The sequence below is a fragment of the Leucoraja erinacea genome, chromosome 10 (genome assembly GCF_028641065.1).
Source record: "Leucoraja erinacea ecotype New England chromosome 10, Leri_hhj_1, whole genome shotgun sequence".
In the NCBI taxonomy this organism is placed as follows: Eukaryota; Metazoa; Chordata; class Chondrichthyes; order Rajiformes; family Rajidae; genus Leucoraja; species Leucoraja erinaceus.
This window is the reverse complement of record NC_073386.1, coordinates 29,442,566-29,467,208: the sequence shown is the minus strand read 5'-3', so window position 1 is coordinate 29,467,208 and position 24,643 is coordinate 29,442,566. Positions and strand designations below refer to the sequence as shown.

At 40.6% G+C, this 24,643-nt stretch overlaps 1 protein-coding gene across 15 annotated transcripts in view; it reads left to right on the top strand.

Annotated features, from left to right (window-relative positions):
* The window catches only part of nfia (nuclear factor I/A), a 678,190-nt gene that overhangs the window by 513,373 nt on the left and 140,174 nt on the right, over positions 1–24,643 (top strand). For all 15 annotated transcript variants that reach the window (XM_055641846.1, XM_055641838.1, XM_055641840.1 and 12 more), the window contains one exon: positions 9,491–9,618. In XM_055641846.1, coding sequence (XP_055497821.1) covers positions 9,491–9,618 — 128 coding nt within the window. The remainder of the gene's footprint in view (positions 1–9,490; positions 9,619–24,643) is intronic.

Genomic DNA, 24,643 nt, shown 5'->3' with positions numbered 1-24,643 from the left:
ACGCTCCATCCTCAGTTCCACCCCCCCTACTTCCGCCTCTGACCGACACCTCCCTCCTCCAATGATCGCGCTGAATTATCATGTCCCGCCCCCATTGCCCGCTGACCGACGTCTCTCGATCAGCAGTACCACCTCCACTGTCTCGCGGAAAGCGGAGATTTCACCGAGTTTTTAAATCTAGATTACAAAATGGGCATGGCCCCCTGGCCCCCCCGGGGATTTCCGCCCTTGCATCTCTGCCAACCACTCCCGTTCCCTTTGCACTACCTCATGCAACTTGAGAGATGCACCGCCAACACTTTTGCTTCTTACTTGTCCACCATCCGTAGACCAAACAGTCCATCCTGGTGAAGCAGCAATGTATTTGCACTTCATCTAATTTAGTGCATTGCATTCAGTGTCAATAATGTGATCTTCCATGCATTGAAAAAACAAATGCACATTAGGTAACTGTTTTACACAACATCTCCATTTAACTGACTATGGTCACCTGAGCTTCTGTCACCTACCACTTTAATATACTGTCACGCTCTTCCCTCTCATTCTTTGTCTTCCTACACTTTTCCAGTGAAGCCCAATGTGAGTTGAAAGAACTGCATTCATTTCTTTTGTCTGGGCATGAGGCAGCCTTGGGACTGAATATTGAATTCAAACATTTTTCTCCATGGGCTTGGCTGAATATTTCAATGTTAATTTGTTCGTTTCTTTTCTTTTTTTTGCCTTCATCTGCTAGAATTTAAAATAATGTTTTTCTTGGTTTGCACTGTAACAAAGCTGTTCTCTCTCTCTCTCTCTCCTCTCCATTCCTCACCCTCTCTCCAATTCAAAACATGCTTGTTATTTTTTTTCACTTTTCCAGTTCTCACGAGTCATTGAGCTGAAACATTGACTGTTTCTGTCTCCATAGATGCTGCCTGGTGTGCGTGCAACATTTTCTTTTTTTGTTTTTGTTTTCTAGCATCCACAGATTATTTTGCTCTAATATTCCTGGATGTCTGCAAGCACTGTGGCACAGAGAGTCTACACAGAAGGGCAGTGATAGTGTATAGTATTTCAGATGTGGGCTAAAACACATGAGAAAGGTTCCACAAGAAATATGGAGCACAACTACCTTTGTCAAACATCCGCAGAATCTGCTAATCAGCTACAACCAGTCCTGACGGTGCCAGATTAATGAAACAGATTAGGCAGAGCTCGATTTGATCCATTGTTCGTGCTCTCCCTGTGGCTATATGGCTCCTTCTAGACTTGAGGTATTGATTCTGTGGCAGCCCTTGTGTGGAGCCGGCTATGTGGCGATTAGAACTGAGAGTCTGCATATTAAGGCTCCAACACCAGCATTGACCAGATAACATAGAGATATTTAAAAATGATTGAAATGGTAAAATTAAATAAAAATCATGTTACTAATTGAAATAAACAAGTAATGTAACCTTCATTGACTTTATTATGAAGCAATCCTAATCAAGAGAATGCAATAGCTGCAGCTGATGTCGAACTGCGGGGCAGATAACAAGTGTCTCCAGCTGTTAAGGAAGGTTGCAGACTTGAAGCAAGTGGTCATGAGTATAAACCTCTAACAAGTCGATTCCATACCTCAGAGCTGCAATGCACCGATTTTGAAGTCTGGAACAGCAGATGAGGAATATGTTTAGGCATGCGATCATTCTAAGTTTGCTGGAATGTAGTTTGGTATCACAGAGGATGGTAGTAACTTGAGTGCAAATTATGCTAATGTTTCAGATGTCAAGAAAAGTTAATGGCTACATGATAAACGGATCGTTTTAAATAGAAATATGAGGACTAATAATTAATTTTAACATTGTAGTAACATTGATGTCAACTAGTGGTGAGACTGAAAGGTTTCTGAATAGTCCATTGATTATTTCATTGGGTTAGTTGAAGGCTTAATAATTGCTTCTGTTTGTCTAGAATTGGCACAAACAGGTTTCGGGAGCTATCTTGAGCCACCAAGGAGATTTGAAGATAATAGGGGATTGTAACTTTCCTCGCTTATTAGAATCCTTTAAGCGATTGTCGAGTCAAAACAATCAAAATGGAAGAAAGATGTTCCAATGAATGCGCTAGGGTCTAGGCAACTTACTGATGGGCTTCTTATGTTATATTGTTACTAGGTATTAAACCCTAATGCAAGCCAGCGAAAAAGTACTGGATTGTCCTTCTTGTAAATCTAAAAAAAAAAAAGAAAACCACTAGAAAATCACTACTTGATAAAAAAATCTACTAAAACAGCTTGATAGCTCTAATTGTATTTTCTCAACATTACTCTTGTGATTCCTAATTTAAAGAAACTGTGCTGCAGGCTTTGATTTGGCATTTCCCATTAATTATTATTAAGCTTGTGTAATGAATAGCTAAATGATATCATGTGAATGGGATTTGTATAATATAACTACAGACGGATAGTACATATTAGGGGCCCATGGGAACCTAAGACTCAGCACACTACATCGTGGACTGCATATCATCAAGGGATTGTGCATTGCCATCTTAAGTCCGATCAAAATAAATGCTTAGAACCAAGAGGAAAAATACTTTTTTTTTTTTTCTGGAGCCTTATCTTAATCCTCTGGAACAGAGAAAGTTAAGGAGAGGCCTAGTGGGCATCCTCTGACAGGAAGGTTGATAGCGTGGGAGCATAAATTGGCCAAGTAACCCAAGTAGAAGTGAGCAGAAATATTTTATTAACCAGTGAGTTGTAACGATTTGTCAAGGATAGTTGAAACAGTTTGGTTTTGAAAGTTCATGAATTGTTTGGAAGATTATACGAAAGGAAACAAATACCTATATAGAAAGAGCAGGGGGGAGCTGTTAAGGGAGCCAGTCAAAGTATGATGGGCAGAATGCTTCCTGGACTGCATGATCTGACAAAAACAGTGTGGCACAACGGTAGAGTTGCTGTCTTACGGTGCCAGAAACCCAGGGTTGAACCTGACTACGGGTGCAGTCTGTACTGAGTTTGTACATTCTCCCTGTGACTTTATAGGTTTTCCCCAGGTGCTCTGGTTTCCTCACACACTCCAATGATGTACAGGTTTGTAGGTTAATTGGCTTCGGTAAAAATTGTAAATTATTCCTAGTATGTAGGATAGTATTCATGTATGGGGTAATCGATCGCTGGTCAGTGTGGACTCGGTGGGCGAAGGACAATGTTTCCATGCTGTATCTGTAAAGTAAAATCTAAACAAGTGGGTGGTCTTCTCCTGTGATGTTGCCACAATAGAGAATCTGCACACCTTGGACACAGTATTTATTCTCAGATCCTTTCCTTCCTACATGAGTAATACCCACCTTGTAGTTTAGTTTAGTTTAGAGATACAACGCGGAAACAGGCCCTTCGGCCCACCGGATCTGCGCCAACCGGCGATCCCCGCACATTTAACACTATCCTACACCCACTAGGGACATTTTTTACATTTACCAAGCCAATTAACCTACAAACCTGTATGTCTTTTGTTAACCACATTCACAGAGAGGATGAAGGCCATGAACCACTCAGCACTATACCACTTACGTAAACATCTGATTTAAAACCAGATTAAAATGTCAAGGCACCTCATCTTAATGTGTTTTACATTGTTCCATGCTTACCTGTTGTATATAAAATCTTGCCACAGAGCGCAGATGTAGTTCCCTTGATTTGTGCTGCTCCAAAAACAGGTCCACTTTGTGCCAAAGTAGGTCCAAACCACACCCTCTGGCTGATTTAATCATTTGAGAAAATAAATATTCAGTTCTTTTTAATGTGTTAAAGGTGTGAGATTAGTACGGTATATTGTTCAGTGTCAACAAGGTTAAATTGTGTGATAATTGATGAGAAATTACACATGGATTGAGAAGTCACACTTGTGGATTGAAAAATGAAGAGAGGTTGCAGCTTTTCTAAAGTCAAGAGTACAAAACAGGAGCTTTATCAACATGGTTTATTACTTGACCAGTCAGCAGTAGTTGGATCAAAGAATTTTCATTAAGGTTTAGCCTTACTGCAGAATTGTTATAAAGTTAAAGGGAATTGGGGTGACATTGACCAGAACAAAGAGAAAAATGACCAATGAAATGAGAGATACACAGAAACTGCTGCCTTTAATGAAACCAACACACTCATTGATATTCAGGATCAGTATAGCTGCAAGAATTTGTAGTACATCAGTTTTTCTTTGTGAGCTACTTCTATCATTGGTAACGTACCATCTCAAACCACACTTATTTCGAAGCATTGTTCAACATCTTTGTTAGCAACCTATTCTCCTCAAAAGCGTTTCACCCTTTTTGAAATTTGTTGTAAATCCATGTAATTTTTGTTTTAATGCAAAGAAATGATGGCCAAGAAAGCACACCATGCATCTACTCCCTTAGAGCACTTAAGAAGTTTGGCATGTCCCCAACAACCTTCACTAACTTCTACAGATGTGCTGAAGAAAGCATTTTATTAGGATGCGTCACAGCATAGTTTGGGAACAGCTCCATCCAAGACCGCAAGAAACTGCAGAGAGATGTGGACGTAGCCAAGACCATCACGAAAACTAACCTCCCTTCCATTGACTCATTCTACACTTCACGCTCCCGCTGCAAGGCCACTAGAATAATCAAGGGCCAGCCTCACCTCTGCCACTCTCTGTCTCTTCTTCGCTCTCCCATCAGGCAAGAGGTACAGATGTTTTAAAATGTATAAATCCAGATTCAGGGACAATTTCTTCCCTGTTATATTGTCTTTTCACTGACTGGATAGCGTGCAACAAATGGTATTTTACTGTACCTCAGTACACATGTCAATAATAAACTAAACAATAAATGAAACTAAATATGCAGGCAGTATCATTCTGTTATTGCATACTCCTGTGTGGCAATATCAAGATGGCTTCTTAAAGATTATCAGATGTCTTGCACGAGAGTTAAATGCATATTCTGGTTAAGTAAGTTAACTTCTGCGCTATGGCTGCACTCGTTGCTCAAATGCACAGGTGTTTCATTGGTGTGATCAAGTGTTAATATATATTTCCAAATTTATTTGTTTTTAGTTCAATATATACAATTATTTTAAAATAAACTTTTTTCTGGAACATAAGCAGGCAACCACACCCAAACGTTTCTGTCCAGTTGCCCAAATATTAAAGCCAATTCAAAGAAATGTATATTTGTGATTATCCTGCAAATTTACTTAATAGGTAACTTTTCTGAATATTCAATGAAAAATTTGAATGATAGATCTCTCTGTGCATCTTTGAACTATCCACCAGCAGAGGTGCATGTTTGATTAAATCTGACGTTTGATTAAATCTCACTTATCAGCATTACCTCAAAAATAAAATTTCTGATAATAACATGTGAAAAGAATGGTCAGTCACTAGGTAGATCAAAAGGCCCCATTTACCGGGACCGTAACCTTTTTTAAAGCCAAGGTAATGATCTTCACCTGAAGTACATAATTATCTCTGCTGCATTGCTTTCTTCCACTATAACATTCTGTAGTGTGCCATTTGTACTTCTCTTACAAATAAATATCTAGAGGCACTAGAACAATTTTTTTTTCCCTATACATGCTACACAATATAAAATCAATTTTAATCAAGTGTATTGCACAGCTGATCACGTTCAGGTAAATAGCAACACTTGTGGAAAAGAACCAGGCACCTACTATTACAATCAATGTTAACATGTCCCATTTTTCCCCAGCAACAGGCCAGCACCTAATCAGGTGATCACTGGTTGCACCACATGTAATCCCACCTGTACCATTATGAATTAGAGGTGATGTTCATGGAACAGTATCAATGGAATCTGGAGCAATGTCTTGCTTTTTGTGTTATTTAAAGAGACACTTTGTGAACATCAGGTAATCTAATTGGGCAGACACAGAAAAAATACCTTTGGCTGCTCAAATACCTTCCAGAGACCCCAGAGAGTGTCACAACTAAAGGAGAGCACATTTTCTATTTTACTGCTGATTATCTACTCTTTCCTCAGTGGTGACATCACTGACAACACTCTTATTACTGAAAGCCTTGGAATAGGCCCGTTAGTCCTGTTATGGATGGATGGAGAAAAAGCAAAAGCAACTTTCTATTGAGGAGTCTACGTCTAGAGAATCTGTCCTTCCTGGACCCATCTGAGGAGCACCACATTACTGGCTTAACTTTTGAAAGGAGAGACAAGTGTCAAGAACGAGCACACCATGGGATCTCTCAGCAGATGGAGTGGATAACAAATCACAAACCAGCTGGCGCCTAAACTACACTACCATTATTTCAACCTTCAGACCTGAGGTGGTTGTGGATGACAGACGCTGAATCACCAGTGCCTGCCACCTTATGTCTTCACTCCTCTCCTCAGAATCAGCTCTCTATTCAATCTGAGTAGAACTGCATTCCAAGTGAGGTATTTAAGTGTGGGGTGCATGTCTCGCAGACAAGACACGAGTTCATGTGCGCTATCCCCTGCAGGAGAGCAATGTTTACATGAGGGTCAACTCTGCTCAAAAGACATTAAGTTGTTCACCGGTATCACCTTGCTGTCCCTCAAGAGCTTCAAGATCTACCCTGTGAGAAAAAAACAAACTTCAGGTTGGATCATGGTGAGAATCAATTGGGGCAGAAAGGTGTTGTATGGCTTCCCCCTGTGCCTCTGCAGCAGCTGTCAATTGGATCAGTAGGCATTGTGTGATGGTTTGTTGATGAGTCTTTGTGAAGAAATGTGATGATCTTCAGATATAACTTATGGTGTCCTAACTCCACTTAATGTCCTGCAACAGCTTGGAAATCAAAGTTTCTGTTCCTTGTCACCTTCAGCTCTTGATATTTTAACAATGTAGTGGAGGTGGGGCATTCAGCTTTTGGATCCATGCTGGCTGTCAGGAGATAATCCTATTTTCCTGTAGTTTTGAAAGTTATTCTCTCTTGCAACATGCCCATCAACTTCCCTTTTAATTATTTTTTTCCCATTAACCTACACGTACCTATAATTTGCAGTAGCCAGTTAATCAACTAGCACATTTTGGGATGCAAAAAGGAAACCCACATGGTCATGGAGAGAACATGAAAACTTTGCAGGGAGTATCTGAGGCTGTATTGGAATCTATGTCCCTTGAGTGGAGATAATAGCACTTGCTGCTGTTCCATCTCTGTGTCCATGGTGAGGCAGGTTTGCTAGCACACTAACCACCTCTTTGTGCATTCTGCATCTGCATTGTCATGAAAGTATTCCAATCATTTCCCCCTGGGAAAGTATAGATCACCTTCTGCTTGACATCCTGTGTTCAAAGGAGAGGAAATCACAAGGTTCACCCCAAGAAATTATGAAAAGCAAACAGATGTTAGTATATCAGAAGCAAGAGGGAAGCCAGGGAAAGCGTTATTTCCGTAAGGACCAAATAGGTCATTAACCCGTTGATTCAGCCAATGTGGACAGGGTCCGATATGAATACTTTACATCCGTATTCACCATGAAGAAGGATATGGAAGATAGTGAAGATAGATACAAAATGCTGGAGTAACTCAGTAGGTCAGGCAGCATTTCTGGAGATAAATAATAGGTAACATTTCAGGTCAAGAACCTTCAGACTCAGAAGATAGTGAGTTCAAGAAAGAATATATGAATAATTTGGAGCAGGTTGGTATTAAAGAGGAGGTAGTGTTAACTATTATGGGATGCATAAAGATTCGTAAATTCACAGGGCATATGTCAATTGTGGGGAAATTATTAGAGAAAATGGTAAAGAATGCGATTTATTTACATTTGAAAAGGAGGAAGAGGCTTAGTGAGGATAGTCTGCATGACTGTATGCAGTGAACATCCTGCCTTACTAACTTGCTTGAGTTTTTTGAGGAGGGGATCCAAGAAGTTTGATGAAGCCATATTCTCTGTATGGAATTTAGTTAGGCATTTGACAAGGTCCAGCAGAGTAGGCTGATCCAAAAGATTAAAGCACGTGGGATTTTGGATGAGTCTAACTTGATCTAAAATTGGCTTGATGATAGGCATTTTTGATTAGATGTTTGGGACCTTGCTCTACTGTAAGGATCATTACTGGGACCCGTGTTGTTTGTGCTACATATAAATTACTTCGATGTGATTGGAAAACTTTAGACATGGAGAGAGATTAGATGAGCTGGGTTTGTTTTCCCTGGAAGTGTAGGAGACTGAGGGGTGAGCTGATAGAGGCATATTACATTTTGAGAGGCTCACATATGAAAGTCAGAATCTTTTCCACATGGCAAGGCTATCAAAAAAAGAGAGGGCAGAGGTTTAAGGAGTGAGGAAAGACTTTTTAACAGGATTTGAAGGGAACATTTTATTTGTATATAAACTGATTGATATCTCTAAACTTTCTGCCAGCGGAGGTGGTGATATGAGATACAATCATTGCATGCAATTGGCATTTATGCAGGCACTTAAATAAACGGTTTAGATCATTAGTAACCTAGTGGGGGCAAGTGGGGTTAGTGGAGACGGGCAAACAGGTCACATAGACATAGTGAGCTGAAGGATTCATTTCTGTGTACTCCAACTCAATGAGTCTCGATGAGAGTTATACATAGAAACCATATCCACTAGATCACAATGATGATGCATCAGCACAGATAATAATGAAGATGTGTATAGTTGATCAATTTTAAATGATGTAATCAACACAATGAAGAATTGTTAATGAGAAAATCTGGCAGATTCTGTACAGCTGTTGCTAGCTCCTGCCAGGCTCTTCTTCTGATGGCCCTGCCTGGTCTACACATGATCTCCTTCGTGATATATACCTCATTTTTAAGGAATTCTAAGGCCCTGCACATGAATCTGGGAGCCATTCTAGCCTTCCTATTCTCTGTGGCAGTTATAATGTGTGTTGTTGCAGCATGGAACCTCAGTCATTATGTTCATTCAGAATAGGGATTGATCTGTTTCTGGGCATTAAGGGAACCAAGCGATATGTGGATATGGCTGGAAACTGCCACTGAGGTGAAAGATCTGCCATAGTTTTGATGAATGATGGCACAATGTTTAAACATTTGGTGGCTATTTTTATTTTGTGCTCATGTTCGTGTTATCACATGTTTTAAATTTTCTTTCTGGGCATTTGTAGTCAATTGCAGTTGTGAACAGTTTTTATAATATTTTTGAGGGGAATACAAATTTGCTGCCCTCTGAACACCATAATGTTTCAGCACAGGAAAAATTGATGCAAGCCAATTTCTAGGTTTAGATTACTTTAAGATGTAATTTCAGGTACATACTACAGATGTCATTTTTAAGTGAATGCAAATGCCATAATCTAGCGTTGATTATGAATGTAGTTACACAGGATCTATTATATGCAAAATGAATATGTGTGCAGTCCAGTGAATGTAGATTGGACATGACTTTAGAGGTTGTGACAGGTTTTGACATTTTTAGTTTAAATTTGATGCTGAGGGCGGAATTGATCTTTAAAAAAGTGGTTTGTCTAATTGTACTGTTCTGACATGTTGTTTCCCTGTTACAGTTCTGCAAAGCGCCACAAATCTATGGAAGATGAAATGGACAGCCCTGGTGAAGAACCCTTTTATACCAACCAAGGACGATCTCCAGGAAGTGGCAGTCAGTCAAGTGGTTGGCATGAGGTGGAGCCAGGTAAGCAGCCCAATTGATTCTTTGGTTACAGCTGATTTTTTTTGACAAAGAAAAATGGCATGAAGGATATTTTTGATTATATCCATTTTGACAGTAATGTAAAATTTATCGAGATGCCAAAGCGCAGTTCCTTTTTAATACACTGCTGCCATTGCTAAAAATGATAAGTTAACTGAAATGTTAAGAGGTGCATTTTAAAAGAGTTATAAATAATTTTTGGCACTTACTCTGAAACTACCTTTCTGAACTATTGATTAAATCATAAGCAAATTCAGAATTAACCTTTAATTCTGTTTTTGGTTTGGAAAATTATTTTATTTCCAGTTTGCATTATTACCCATTAAGCAAGTCACCGTAAGTGATTTAATCCAATTCAGATTGTCATTTTATACCTGAGACAGTGTTTTTAACTGTCTGCAAGCCAAAAACAGACATGCAATGATTATTCTTTATGATTTGTGGTTTTTCTTTTAAGGTTATGTAAGTACAGCCTGTGCAAGACAACGATGTTTTTGGTGCTTCTACTTGGCATTTTGAAAGTTAATATTTATGAAGTTGGTCTTTTGTCACTTTTCCCCTTTAAGTTTTGAGTCCAGGAATTGATTATGCTTGCAAGGAAATGTAGATAACTATTGATTTTTACAAGACCAAGAATAGATTGTCATGGCCAGAATCAAAAATGTGTATACTTTATAGTTTATGGTGAATGAGGGAGTGAGGTCATTTTTTTTCTCGAGATTCCATAACAGTGAATATAGCTTCAAAAGCCATCAAGCCTTGTAAATGCACAATAGTGCAGTGCTACGTTAATGTTCTGTAGTATGGACGATGTGTGATGATGGAATATCAGTCTTTGGCAGTGAAATTTAGATCATAGCCAGGCTGTTTCAGGAAGATGTTAAACAGAAAAGGATGCGTTTCCCCGGTGAAGTTGGGGAAAATAGAGTGTGGAATTAGCATTCTCTCCATTGAAAGAAGGTGGCAGAAACTAGAGATGTGGCTGACTGTTGTTGAGGAGGCAGGGAATTGTGGAACAAATTAACAGAAAGCTGAAAGTTTCAGAGCTTGGTATAAATATTATCCTTGTTTTTATAATATTGTGAATATCAGCTTAGATTGTTAAAGTTTCCTGACATCATGTTTTTGAGATTGTGTAATCCAGTGAAAGATAGGAGTGCCACACCAGCAAAATCTAACATTGTTCTTCATTGTATGAATGGAAACAGGATATAATGAAGAATTTTATCAGTGTACAATGGTAACACTTGCCTTTGACATAGAAATAATCTTCATGCAAAGACCTGGTGAACTCTGAGGTCTGGATTTCACCTTTACTGTCTTAAGTTTCATTCCACTGTTACCTTTCGGGGAGCTCTACTGTTTAGCAAACAAGCGGAACAACCAAACAGAAGAATTTTTGCAGGTAAAACAAGAAGTAAAAGGCAAATTGAATCAATCACTTTTTCTCATTTTGCAGAAAGAAAAATAGAGGTAGACTTTAGTTTTTTAGCATTGCGCAATTGTAACTCATTTATTTTCTGTGAAGCACAATAATGATCATTTGCAGATCATTTTGTGTCACACCAAAAATTCAACCAACATCTTGTTTGGAATGCATCAATCTCTGCGCAACAGTTTTTTTTCCAAATATTGCAGTAGCATTTGCAATCTATTTGGCAGTTGTTATTGGGTCATAGTGGCACGGCTGGTAGAGCTGCAGGCCTTGCAATGCCAACCTTGATCCCATTCTCTAGTGCCATCTGTGTGGAGTTTGCACATTCTCCCTCCCTGTGGCTTCGAGAGTTTCATCGAGGTGCTCTGGTTTCTTCCACATTCCAAAGACGTGTGGGTTTATCGGTTATTTGGAGTCTGTGAAATTTCCCTCAATATGTAGGTAGTGAATGCAAACGTGGGATAACATGGAACTAATGTGAAAAGGTGATCTATGGTCAGTGTGGACGGTGAGGCAAAGAGCATGTTTCAATGTATCTCAAAACTAAACTAAAACTAAACTAATTTAAATTACCTTGGGAGATGACCAAATACAAAATATATGTCTTTATCTTGGACCTTTCCTTGCATTAAATGACCCACTCCAACAATCATGATCTCCTTTTCTCTTTCGCCCAATGAGGTGATTAAGCTTCATTCTCTCCCCACCCCCCAATTCTCTGCCCCTCCCCACCCACAATTGTACTTGCCGAAAAGTTATTTCCCACCATCCCTCCACATCCCTGGACTAATCTTGCTCCTTCCTTACACACAAACACACACAGTGTCAGTAATGCCTGGTGCAAAATCCACCACCACCCTTGAATTGGGCCAGTGGACAACTTCACAGGCACTTGAATGATCTTTTGTGATCAAGGGCTTGGACCTCAATTGCAACCAAATTTTGATGTGGTTTGATAACTCACAACATGAAAATTACCCCATCACAACTACAACATTATTTTGCCCATTTATGGTGCCCTAGATGTTAAATGTAATAGTTGAGGCCAGTTCATTGGCTATATTTAAGAGGGAGTTAGATGTGGCCCTTGTGGCTAAGGGGATCAGGGGGTATGGAGAGAAGGCAGGTACGGGATACTGAGTTGGATGATCAGCCATGATCATATTGAATGGCGGTGCAGGCTCGAAGGGCCGAATGGCCTACTCCTGCACCTAATTTCTATGTCTATGTTCTATGTCTATGTAATGTCATTTTAAGTGGTTATCATGTTCTAAATAAATATTTAATTAATTTTTGCAGTGATCAACAGTAGTTATGGTTTATTATTACAATGTAATTTGGATCTTATTTGAAAAAAAACTTTTTTTTTTTTGCAAGGGTTTGTTTATGGGAAGAAGAGTACTTGAATGAATTCTCATTACCTCAGTAATTTCACATACTGTTCCATTTTGTGGAGGACTAGAGAATCACGAGCAACAGCATCAATATATCGACCATGTACAATTTCAGAATTTCTATTAGTTTCACTTTACATTAATCAATTCACTACCCTTATACCTATGAAGACCAAGCCATTGCAGACATGGCAAATAACTCTTCATATTGACGTACGATGCCTCTCAATTCTAGAAAGGGATACTTCATTATTTTAGGCTCTACTCATAGCTCGTTACCCATGATGTTTCATTTCTAACTTTCAAAGTCTTTAAAGTTCAAAGTTCCTTTTCCGCATCTGCGGAAAATAGTTCTGTAGCCATTGCACATCTTCTCTTTATGCTGGCCGTTCTAGGAGTTTTAATGTACAATGGTTAGATAAGAAATCACACAAAGCATGTATGCAGATTATATGCAATTATGACTGGTGTCATACATTCCAAAACAAGAGCGCATGAATATAAGAGAGTTACAAATGCATTTTCTAAAAATCTTGAGGTGCATTCTTTATTCTCAAAGCGATGAGGATGTTGAACTTGTTACCACTACGTGCAGAGCTGCCAACTCTCACGCATTGAGCGTGAGAATTATGCATTTCGCCAAATTCTCTAGCTCTTACGCTGATCACAGAATTTCTCACGCTCTGTCGTGAGAAAGCCTGTGATCAACAAGAATTTCAAAATTAATATCAACTGCATGGGCCGCGGGTGTTGGAGAGCCGGGCGGAGGGAGGGATAGAATGGCGGGGGCAGAAGATAGTGGCCTTCAAGTGGGGGTGGTTGGAGAAAGCATCCTGCCTGCTAGATTTTCACTTACTGCAGGAATAATGTTCCCGATGTTGGGGAAGTTCAGAACCAGGAGTCACACAGTTTAAGAATAAGGAGTACGTCATTTAGGACTGAGATGAGGACAAACTTTCTTCACACAGAAAGTTGTGAATCTGTGGAATTCTCTGCCTCAGAAGGCCGTGGATGCTAATTCACTGGATGTTTTCAAGAGAGAGTTACACTTAGCTCTTGGGGCTAACGGCATCAAGGGGTATGGGGAAAAAACAGGAAAGAGGTACTGATTTTAGATGAACAGCCATGATCATATTGAATGTCAGTGCTGGCTCGAAGGGCCGAATGGCCTATTCCTGCACCTATTTTCTATATTTCTATGCTTGAGTATATGGCAATAAAACTCGACCACTTGATTTTGAAGCATTCATGATTGGTGGGGGTATAATGAAGTCATAGAGCGATACGGTGTGAAAACAGGTCCTTCAGCTCAACTTGCCCACACCCACCAACATGTCCCAGCTACACTACCTGCTTTTGGTCCATATCCGTCCAAACCTGTCCTATCCATGTATCAGTCTAACTGTTTCTCAAATGTTGGGATAGTCCCTGCCTCAACTACCTCCTCTGACAGCTTGTTCCATACACCCACCATCCTTTGTGTGGAAAATGTTACCCCTTAAAAAGTTACCTTAAAAATACTTCAAACAAAAAACATTGAAATCATACTTCGACAATGCACGAAAACATGATTTTTACACATCAAATTTCAAAAAGTCCCTACTGTGGGAGGGGAGCACCCTCCTCTCATACCCTCCTCCCACTCGGTCGCTCCACTCCCTCACCGGGTACCTCCAAGGCCAGTAATTGCAGCCCCCCCCCCCCCCCCCCCCCCCCCGCCACTTTAAAAAAAAGCTCTGCATCCCCTGGTTCAGACGGAGAACACTGCCAGATGTGAGCGGGGAACTGAGGCGAGTTGTCCGTGATGTCTGGATCCCAATGCTCAGCGCTTCATGTTTCGGAGTTGGCTAATGTTATTTGACAAAGTGACTAGCATGTTAGATAACAAGGAAGCCAATGGATGTAGCAAATGTTGTTATTTGGTCCGTGATGTGCCCCATAAAAGATTACCGCATGAGATTACCTGTGGACTTGAGCATAATAGGTTAAGTGCAGGGGGTCAGATATGGGGCTTTATGTGTGAGCCAGATATACTGTTAGTGCAGAGGGGTTAGGAACAAGGCCAAGCGTGAATCCAGAGTCAAGTTCTGGAATAGTATTAGGGTGTCCAGTCAAAGCTGGGACAATGGGAGTGTTCAGCACTGGGAACCTGTGCAGGTAAGCAGCTATAATCAGGGTAGATTAGAGGGCCAGGTGTAAGGCTGGACTCAGGGTCAGGAATGAGAAAAGATATGCAAATTGAGTCAGGATCAGGAGTAGTACCAGGTGTGCAGTGAGACCCAGATTGGTCAACATGGACCAAGTGCTTGATCATAATCTGATTTCCATACATGAATACACTAAGATCATTCATGTGCTGCACCTGTTGATCAGAGCCTGGCTCTACTGTGGAATGTAATTAGGAATGTAATTTAGCCTAACCTTATTCATAGCTAATCCAATTTAAAGCATAAATATTGCATTCAAGTGTAAGGTAAAAGACTCGCTACAGTATGCACCAGATTGCACAATTTCATGCTGAAAAATTAAATTTATATAAGAACTAATAAGCACTATTAAAAGGGCTGGTTCAAATGCATTTTGGAAATACTCTGTCAGACCATCAGCAGTGAGTAGAGACACAAAAAGCTGGACTAACTCAGAGGGACAGGCAACATCTCTGGAGAGAAGGAATGGGTGACAGAGATGCTGCCTGTCCCTCTGAGTTACTACAGCTTTTTGCGTCTTTTTTCAATTTAAACCAGCATCTACAGTTCCTTCTTACACATAAGCAGTGAGTCACGTCTTCTAAATAATATGGCTCAACATTCTATAGTTGTAAATGGATGGGGCTTTTTCAAAATGGCTGAAAGATATAATAATGTATTCAATTCCAAGACATAACTGCTACTAGCAAACTCAGAAATACAAATGTACAAAGAAGATCAGAAGAATGTGCCAGCCACACGGTGCCCTGACATCTGATAAAAACTCAATATTAAGAACCCTGTAGCTGATCTGGATGAGTTAGAGCTAATGAGGGATGACTACATTTGTTACACTGTAACCTTAGCTGGAGTCGGCTGCCTGTAAAGTGCACTTAGTGATACAAGCAGTCTGCTCTCAACACCTGAGTAGGCAATATGCCGTACAACAACTAGTAGCGGTTTGCTTTATCCCGTGATATTAAATGTCAGTGTTTACTTTCTATCTGGGAATATAAAAGCTCTTCTGTGTGATAAGACATAGAAATGCATTCATTGTGTAAGCAGGATAAAGGTACATGACTTGCCTGCAAGCCTTAAAAAAAAGTTAACTTCTTCAGAAGTTTCTTCTACCTTTTGCTTGTTTGCACATATTCTACTTTGGCCATTCTAGCTGTTTTCATGTACAATCCCTGGCAACATGCTGCAAAACTATCTTCAAGTAATCCTTGCTTTCTCTCCCTCTCTATCCCTCCCCTTCACCGTTCTCTGACCCGTCTGACTGTCGCCAATTACATTTTATCTGTGTTTGCTTTGTTGTCACCTTCTCCGAGCTAACAATTATCTATTGCACATTTTCCTTGAGCTACATCTCTTTTGATGTCTCATTTTCCCACCTTGCCCTTCCTTATCTCTGTGTCTCCCTCTCCCCTGACTCTCAGTCTGAAGAAGTGTCTCGACCCGAAAGGTTACCCATTCCTTCCATCCAGTGATGGCGCTTGTCCCGCTGAGTTACTCCAGCATTTTGTGTCTATCTTCGGTGTAAACCAGCATTGCCTTACTACACAACTTTTCAGAAATCCAGGTCAATGCTATCTTTATGGGCTTTTAAATATGCATCTCCGAACAGATGTCATCAGATGCTGTTCCAAACAGGGTCATAACAGAGGTTACACAAAAAAGCTGGAGAAACTCAGCGGGTGCAGCAGCATCTGTGGAGCGAAGGAAATAGGCAACGTTTCGGGCCGAAACCCTTCTTCAGTCTGAAGAAGGGTTTCGGCCCGAAACGTTGCCTATTTCCTTCGCTCCATAGATGCTGCTGCACCTGCTGAGTTTCTCCAGCTTTTTTGTGTAACCTTCGATTCTCCAGCATCTGCAGTTCCTTCTTAAACACAGGGTCATAACAGATTTGCTTCTATAATACCACCCCCAAATTAAGGCCTAATGCATTATCTCATCAGATAACTTGTAATCTGATCCGAACAAAGTCAGTCATAGAGTGATACAGTGTGGAAACAGACCCTTTGGCTCAACTTGCCCACACCAGCCAACATATCCCAGCTACACTAGTCCCACCTGCCTGCGCTTCGTCCATATCCTTCCAAACCTGTCCTATCCATGTACCTGTCTAACTGTTTCTTAAACGTTGGGGTAGTCTCAACCTCAACTCCCTCCCCTGGCAGCTATGGGTGTTCCATACACCCACCACCCTTTGTGTGAAAAAGGTACCCCTCAGATTCCTATTAAATCTTTTCCCCTTCACCTTGAACCTTTGTCCTATGGTCCTCGATTCCCCTACCATGGGCAGGAGGCTCTGTGCATCTACCCGATCTATTCCTCTCATGACTTTATACACCTCTCATCCTCCTGCGCCCCAAGGAATAGAGACCCAGCCTACTCACCTCTCCATATAGCTTGCATCCTTTAGTTTTGGCAACATAATTTCTAAACGGCAAGTATTGGAATCTACTTGTTCTATGTAGTCCACTGCCACACTGGGCAATGTGCTTAAAACCCGAGCCATCAGGGAGGTTTGGGGGTAATATATATTTTTTTAAAGTAAGAGGGCGTAAATATATAATGTAGTTACATAGATTCTATTTAAGTAACATCTGATGTACATGAGGAGCAGTGAGGTTTGGTGATGGGCTTGGTAGATTTTAACAGACACTTTGATGGCGTCCTAACTTACCAACATATAATAATTAGTGTGATAGCCATTGAGTGCACAGCTTCTTAGTTAAACTATTGCTGAAGTGTGCAAGGTGCACCTTCACTTATATTTTCCACATTAAATATTCAGCCACTGTGAGGGTCTGCAGAGAGGAAATTAAAATGGAAAGTTCTCTCAATGTAGAGCAAGTTTTAAAAGTATAATTCATTGAGTACGTTAATGGGAGAAAGCAATAATTTTCACATCACTCAAACCAATTCTATAGTTCCCTTAAACTATTTGAGAAACCAATTGTTTCGATGAATATTGTGCATTTTATACTGCAAGATAAAGCAAGCAATGTAGCTATTAAAGTGTAGAATACTTTGCTATGAATTGTATGATTGACTCTAAATGTTCCCATGATTATCAAGCAACGCTGATAATCTGAAAATGAACCATATGTAAAAATGTGGCAAGTTATCTGAGAGTCCTTGCTTGTTCAGACCAGTTGAAATCCGCAGGGAAGTGTCAAACTGAACAGCTGCATGAGGTGAAACAAACTCGCTTGAAGAAACCTGTGCAGGTCAAGTAAAGTCATAATTCTATTACAACGTTCAGACAAGTAAAATGAAATATTAATGGTTCTAATATTTTCAGTCATGGTTTCAACATCCAAGGAGGAGAAAGGAGCTCTTCCTAAAGTTAGATGGACAAGTTGGTAACATTTAGTTGCAGGCAAGGGTAAATCTGTTAGAAATTCAGACATCTGACCAATGAATGTCTAACTGTAAATGTTTTCAAATGTGCAGTCTCATCAGGTGAAGCTTTTTGTTGGGCAGTGCATAGTCAGAAACCCCGGTATCTATCACTGTGCTCTTGTGATGTACAATATTTAAAAATATTCTTAAAGTCACCCAGCAGCAGCTCTGATTTTCAGCTCCCTGCTTGGCTTGGCACCCGAGCTGTTGGGAAAGGGGTGAAACCAAATATTATCTACACAGGAGGGTTGTGCAGCGCTTCTATATAACAATGCTTGTAGGAAATGTGTGCCATAAGTCACCTTTTGTTGAGGAACAATGGATAGCCTGAATGGCATAAAGATCACAGTAAGGCACTTATTTTAATGGAGAAAAAATGGTGAATATCTTGGCCCAGAATCGCCTCCTAGACAAGACACATGCAAAAGTTGGTCTGATTTTTGTTTTAAATTGATCCCATCTGCTGTAAATTTGATCCCATCTGCAAGGTCTCAAATATGTCTCAAACATGTTGAGGCCTGCTGAGTGCTTTTATTGCTGAGCTGGGACAAGGTTTTTACAGTACATAACCTATCCTCATTCAGATCAGAAGGAGGGATCTGCAAATTACACTTCTCGTTTTAGAGTCAAAGCATTGTTAGAGCAACGCGGTCAATGAGAAAAAGCATAAAGGGTGACAGGTTTTGGTGTAAACTAGGACGCTTGACGCAGATGGGTTCATTGTGGGTCCCGGGAGGATCTGTTGGAGAAAGTCCCACAGTGATGATCTGAGGAAACAGATGAAATCCTTTGTGACTGCTTTTAGTTGGTGGACTGGTCCATATTTAAGGACTGTGCAGCTAACCTTGATGAATATGTCATTGCTGTCACAGACTTCACCAGCAAGGGTGTAGAGGACTGTGTGCCAAAGAAGACAAATGTGTGTGTTCCCCGACCCAGAAACCATGGATGGACTGTGAAGTCCACTCCCTGGTGAAGTCCAAGTCTGCAGCATTCAAGTCAAATGATCCCACATGAAACGGGTAATCAATGTACAACCTTCGCAGAGCCATTAAGAATAACGAGGGAATTCATGACCAAGCTGGAGGCAATGACATGAATACCAGTAGATTGTGGCAGGGCTTGGATGCTATAATGGGTTACAAACCAAAGATGGACTATCGCTGGCAAGAATGGGCCCTACCCCCCTCAGAACTCAATACATTCTACACCTGCTTTGAACAGAGGATCTGTAGAGGGACATCACCCTCTCCACCAGTCTTGGATGCGCCTGTACCAATGGTTGCAGTGGCAGATGTAAGATTGGTCTTCCAGAGACTGAATCAACAGAAAGCAACTGGCCAGATGCTCCCTGTCCCTGTTCCTCAGGACCGGAGCAGATCAGCTGGCATAGGTACTCATGGACATCTTTAATCTCCATTCTGAGATCCCCACTTATTGAAGGAGACCATTATCATTCCAGTGCCAAGAAAAGTAAGGTAGCGTGCCCCAATGACTACCATCCAGTGGATCTGACGTCTACCATCATGAAATGCTTATTAGTCTGATGTTCCAGCCATTAACTCCAGTCTCCCAGCCAACCTTGATTCACTACAGTTTGCTTACTGTCACAACGGCCCACAACAGCAGTCGCCATCTCCCTTTCTTCCCATTTGCTGGCAACAAGGTCCCAGTAGCTACATTAGTAATCAATCCATCAGCATTTTTGTGATGCTGCCTAAGTAATCTGTGATGGAGAGAAAGTCGAATTGCACTGAATGAAGAGATGAAGCGAATTAGGGTTAGATGGATAGATTTCTGGACTATAAGGGAATTAGGGGTTTGGGAAGCAGAGCAGGAAGGTGAGGTTCAGGTTGATAATGGGATCAGTCATGATCTGAATAATCGAGCAAGCTAAAGATATATATAGCCCACTTTTTTTTAATTTCTTATGCTCTTATTTATGTATTCATAAATCTCATACCAATGAAATTTGACAGAGGGAAATTCAATGCTGTTTTGTTTCTGCAACCAGCAACTGAAACTATCTGTGGAATTCATTGCCACAAAAGGCTGTGGAGGCCAAGTCAATGGATAATTTTAAGGCAGAGATAGATGGATTCTTGATTAGTACAGGTGTCAAAAGTAGTGGGGAGAAGGCAGGAGGATTAGGTCAGGAGGGAGAGATAGACAAGCCATGATTGAATGGTGGAGTAGACTTGATGGGGCAAATGGCCTAATTCTTCTCCTATCAATAATGACCTTATAACTCCCAAGGCTTCATGTTGAGGAACAATAACTTTTCCCCAAAACTGATCTATTAAGATAGCATTTATAACTTTATGTATTGCCTAATTTGTTCCTCTTGTTATCAGAAACTTTCTGAACGTTCAATACATCAAATACCTTCACCAAATTTCATGCCCTAGCTTTCTGAACCTAATGAGCTACTCTATTTCATTTGAAGGAAGATCTGCGAGACAGGTCACACCAGCACTTATATTCCTAATCTTGTCTGTCCTCCACGCAGTCATTTTGTATGATCATGAAGTCCAGGAATTACTCAGTTCTGATAAGACAAATGATATTTCAATTTTCAAGCCAATCCCATACTTCAATGTATTATTACAATGCCTCCGTAACATAATCATGCAATGTTAAGAGCTGCAGGGGATATTAAACCACAACATTAGTGATTGAAACTTCAGAGATTCTGTTTTCTGGTTCCATTTCCCCATAAATAAAAAGGATTGCTCACAGGTCCGATGTATATCTGATTTATTCTAATATTCTTGACCACAGCCAGTGGGATTTGGAGAACTACAGTAACCTCATTGATCTTTGTCAAAGAAACGAAGCAGTTACTGAGGAGTCCTGATTTTGCATGATCATCCGCAGTAACCGTGACAGTTTGGGTAATGCCCCAAAGGCTCTGTGTGCAAGCATATATAACCATTACATGAGGCAATTGAAAACAGAGGAGTGTATGAAGCTCAGTGCAATAGAACAGATTTGCCTTGGTCGTTAAAGAGTTAACCAGCCATGTGGAAAGACCATTTTGCAGCTGTAGTTCCTTTGAGAAAATAATGATAAACTGTAACTAAAACAAGCTGAGCTTTTTCATGGGTCAGAAGGCAGGGAATGTTTACATTTGAGTATTTTATGGAAAGAATTTTGTATTCTTAAATGGAACTCCAGTCAAACTATTTAACTTGAATCTTTGGTTTAGAAATAAGGCGTGTAGAGGGTGAATTTTTGAAGAGGTTTTTCCCACACATTTCTCATAATCTGGTCATAGAAACCACAGGAAAATGGCATAAATGGCATTTATCTGTTATTTCCACAACCTTTCCACTGAAATTGTCACAGAGCTATGGAAAACCCCCATCAAGGACACACCTCTAACCATAACATTTGCCTGTGGACAATTCGACATTTTAGTCAAGCAACGTGAGTGTGGGGGCCTCTGAAACCCAGAAGGTTGTTGATACTGCATTATGTTGTCAAACAAAGTGTTATAGTCCAGAAATACATATGATCCCGAAGAAATATGGAAAATCCTGTTTTGTAAGCTGCACCTCCACACATAACAGTTTATTAAATCGTGTTTTAAATCTTGCTCCCCTCATTTCTCTTGAACTTACAAGAGTGATTTTATTTCTCCTCACCATGCTAGTTAATAGCCTGAACTATTGAATCTATAAATAGCTACTAGACTAAATGGGACCCGTTGGGTCCCATGTTCACTCGGGAGGGCTGGTCCCTTAACGCAATATTCCACCTCTCCACCAATTGCAATATTGGTGGCTAATAGGGGGCTTTCTGGAGCGCTATTATGGATGCCGTGGGCCGAAGGGACTGGTTACCAGAGGGTTAGTATGGACATTGGGGGCTGAATGGATTCTTGGACTGGCAGCTTGGTCACTCAGACCTGGTGGTCTGGCAGATCAGTCACTCAGGGCTGGTGGGCTGGCAGTTTACTCACAGCTATTCCTTGAAATTCCATTTCAAGCAGAGTGCAGGTCACCAAATTCAATTTCATAGTATTTTGAGCAGAGCGCAGGCCACTAAACTCTATTTCATAGCATTTCAAGCAGAGCGCAGGCCACCAAATTCAATTTCATAGCATTTCGAGCAGAGCACAGGCCAACAAATTCAAATTCATAGCATTTCAAGCAGAGTGCAGGCCACCAAATTGCCAAACAACTCATTGCATTGTCATTAAGGGCTAACAAATCATTTATTGCAAGTACATTGCAGACTCACAGTTCAGTTGTTTCACAGCTTAGAATCATAGTTGTGGACTCTTCCTCACGATCTTCCAGAGTGACTGACGCACATCCAGACATCTGGGGTTTTATGGTCCCCCCCCCCCCCCCCCCCCCCCCCCCCCCCCCCCCCCCCCGGGGGCGTTACCTTCATCATGGTGATTGACAGGCGAGAGGACCAATCAGCTGATCTCAAGTTTTTTTAAACACTCATTACTTTTTTATTTTTAATCGATCGGTAAAATCCTCAGGGCTGCCTCAGCAGAGGAGGACTATGTAAGATGGCCAAAAATCATAGTGATATGTGGTAGCGTTTTTTCTAAAATCAATATACAGCGCAGACAGGAAATGGTCAAGATGAGGCTTTTAGTTATATAGATAGTTACATTCTGAAACTTACTGTAGGCTATATATTTGTTCTGTCCCATTCTTCCTTGAATACCTATTTGAATTGCATTTGCCCTAAACCCTAAAACAAAGTAAATATGAACATTTATTCTAACAACTCGACCTTCACTCTAACAACTGAACAAAATGGTGTGTCAATGTGTTTGAATTTGTTGAATAAGTGTTTTTATACATTATGTTTGAACAAAAGTTGTATAGGGCCTGCACATAATGCTTTCAGAAAAGGCTGGGAGGTTTTAGCTGATTGATTGTGTGCTTTAAGCAGTTTACAAGTGTGATGATATGCATCATCCAGCACTCAGCAGAGCAAATCACACCAGAACAGTTATTAAGAAATTAAATTGCTATTAAAAATAAAACTGGTCAGTCTACTCTTGAAAGAGGCAGATGCAGTGCATTCAGAAAGTATTCAGACCCCTTCACTTTTTCCACATTTTGTTACAGCCTTATTGTAAAATGGATTAAATTGGGTTTTTTTCACATCAATCTACACACAATACCCCATAATAAAAAAGCAAAAACAGGTGTTTAGAAATTTTTGCAAAGTAATTAAAAATAAATAACTGAAATATCACATTTACATAAGTATTCAGACCCTTTACTCAGTTCTTTGTTCAGGCACCTTTGGATAATTTCTCCCATTCTTCTCTGCAAATCCTCAAGCTCAGTCAGGTTGGATGGGGAGCGTCGATGCACAGTTATTTTCAAGTCCCTACAGAGATGTTCGATCAGGTTCAATTCCGGGTTCTGGCTGGGCCACTCAAAGACATTCACAGACATGTCACAAAGCCACTCCTGCGTTATCTTGGCTGTTGGAAGGTGAGCCTCTGCCACAGTCTGAGGTTCAGAACACTCTGGAGCAGGTTTTCATCATGGATCTCTCTGTACTTTGTTTTGTTCATCTTTCCCCCGATCCTGACTAGTCTCCCAGTTCCTGTCGTTGAAAAACATCCCCACCAAACTCTTCGCATTCAGGCCAAAGGGTTCAGATCTTGCTTTCATCAGACCAGAGTTTCTCATGCGTTTTGACAAACGCCAAGCGGGCTGTCATGTGCATTTTACTGAGGAGTGGCTTTCTTCTGGCCACTCTACCATAAAGGCCTGATTGGTGGAGTGCTGCAGATATAGTTGTCCTTCTGGAAGGTTCTCCCATCTCCACAGAGGAACTCTGGAGCTCTGTGAGAGTGACCATCAGGTTCTTGGTCACTTTCCTGACCAAGGCCCTTCTCCCCCGATTGCTCAGTTTGGCCGGGCGGCCAGCTCTATGAAGAGTCCTGGTAGTTCCAAAGTTATTCCATTTAAGAATGACGGAGGCCACTGTGCTCTTCGGGACCTGCAATTCTGCAGAAATCCTTTTATACCCTTCCCCAGATCTGTGTCTCGACACAATCCTGTCTCAGAGGTCTACGGACAATTATTTCGACTTCATAGCTTGGTTTTTGCTCTGACATGCACTCTCAACTGTGGGACCTTATATAGACAGGTGTGTGCCTTTCCAAATCATGTCCATTTAATTCAATTTACCACTGGTGCACTCCAATCAAGTTGTAGAAACATCTCAAGGATAATCAATCGAAACAGGATGAACCTAAGCTCAATATTGAGTGCCATAGCAAAGGGTCTGAATACTTATGTAAATGAGATATTTCAGTTTTTTCTTTTTAGTTACTTTGCAAAAATTTCTAAACACCTGGTTTTGCTTCTTCATTCTGGGGTATTGTGTGTAGATTGATGATAAAAAAAAAAGGATTTAATCAATTTTAAAATAAGGCTGTAACGTAACAAAATGTGGAAAAAGTGAAGTAGTCTGAATACATTCTGAATGCATTGTTTGTTCTCCCTTCATCACTGAATTTTTAAATTCATTTTCTCAGAGATGGGAAAGATGTATTGCCCTCGGTAATTGCCCATGAGAATGAGGTGGTA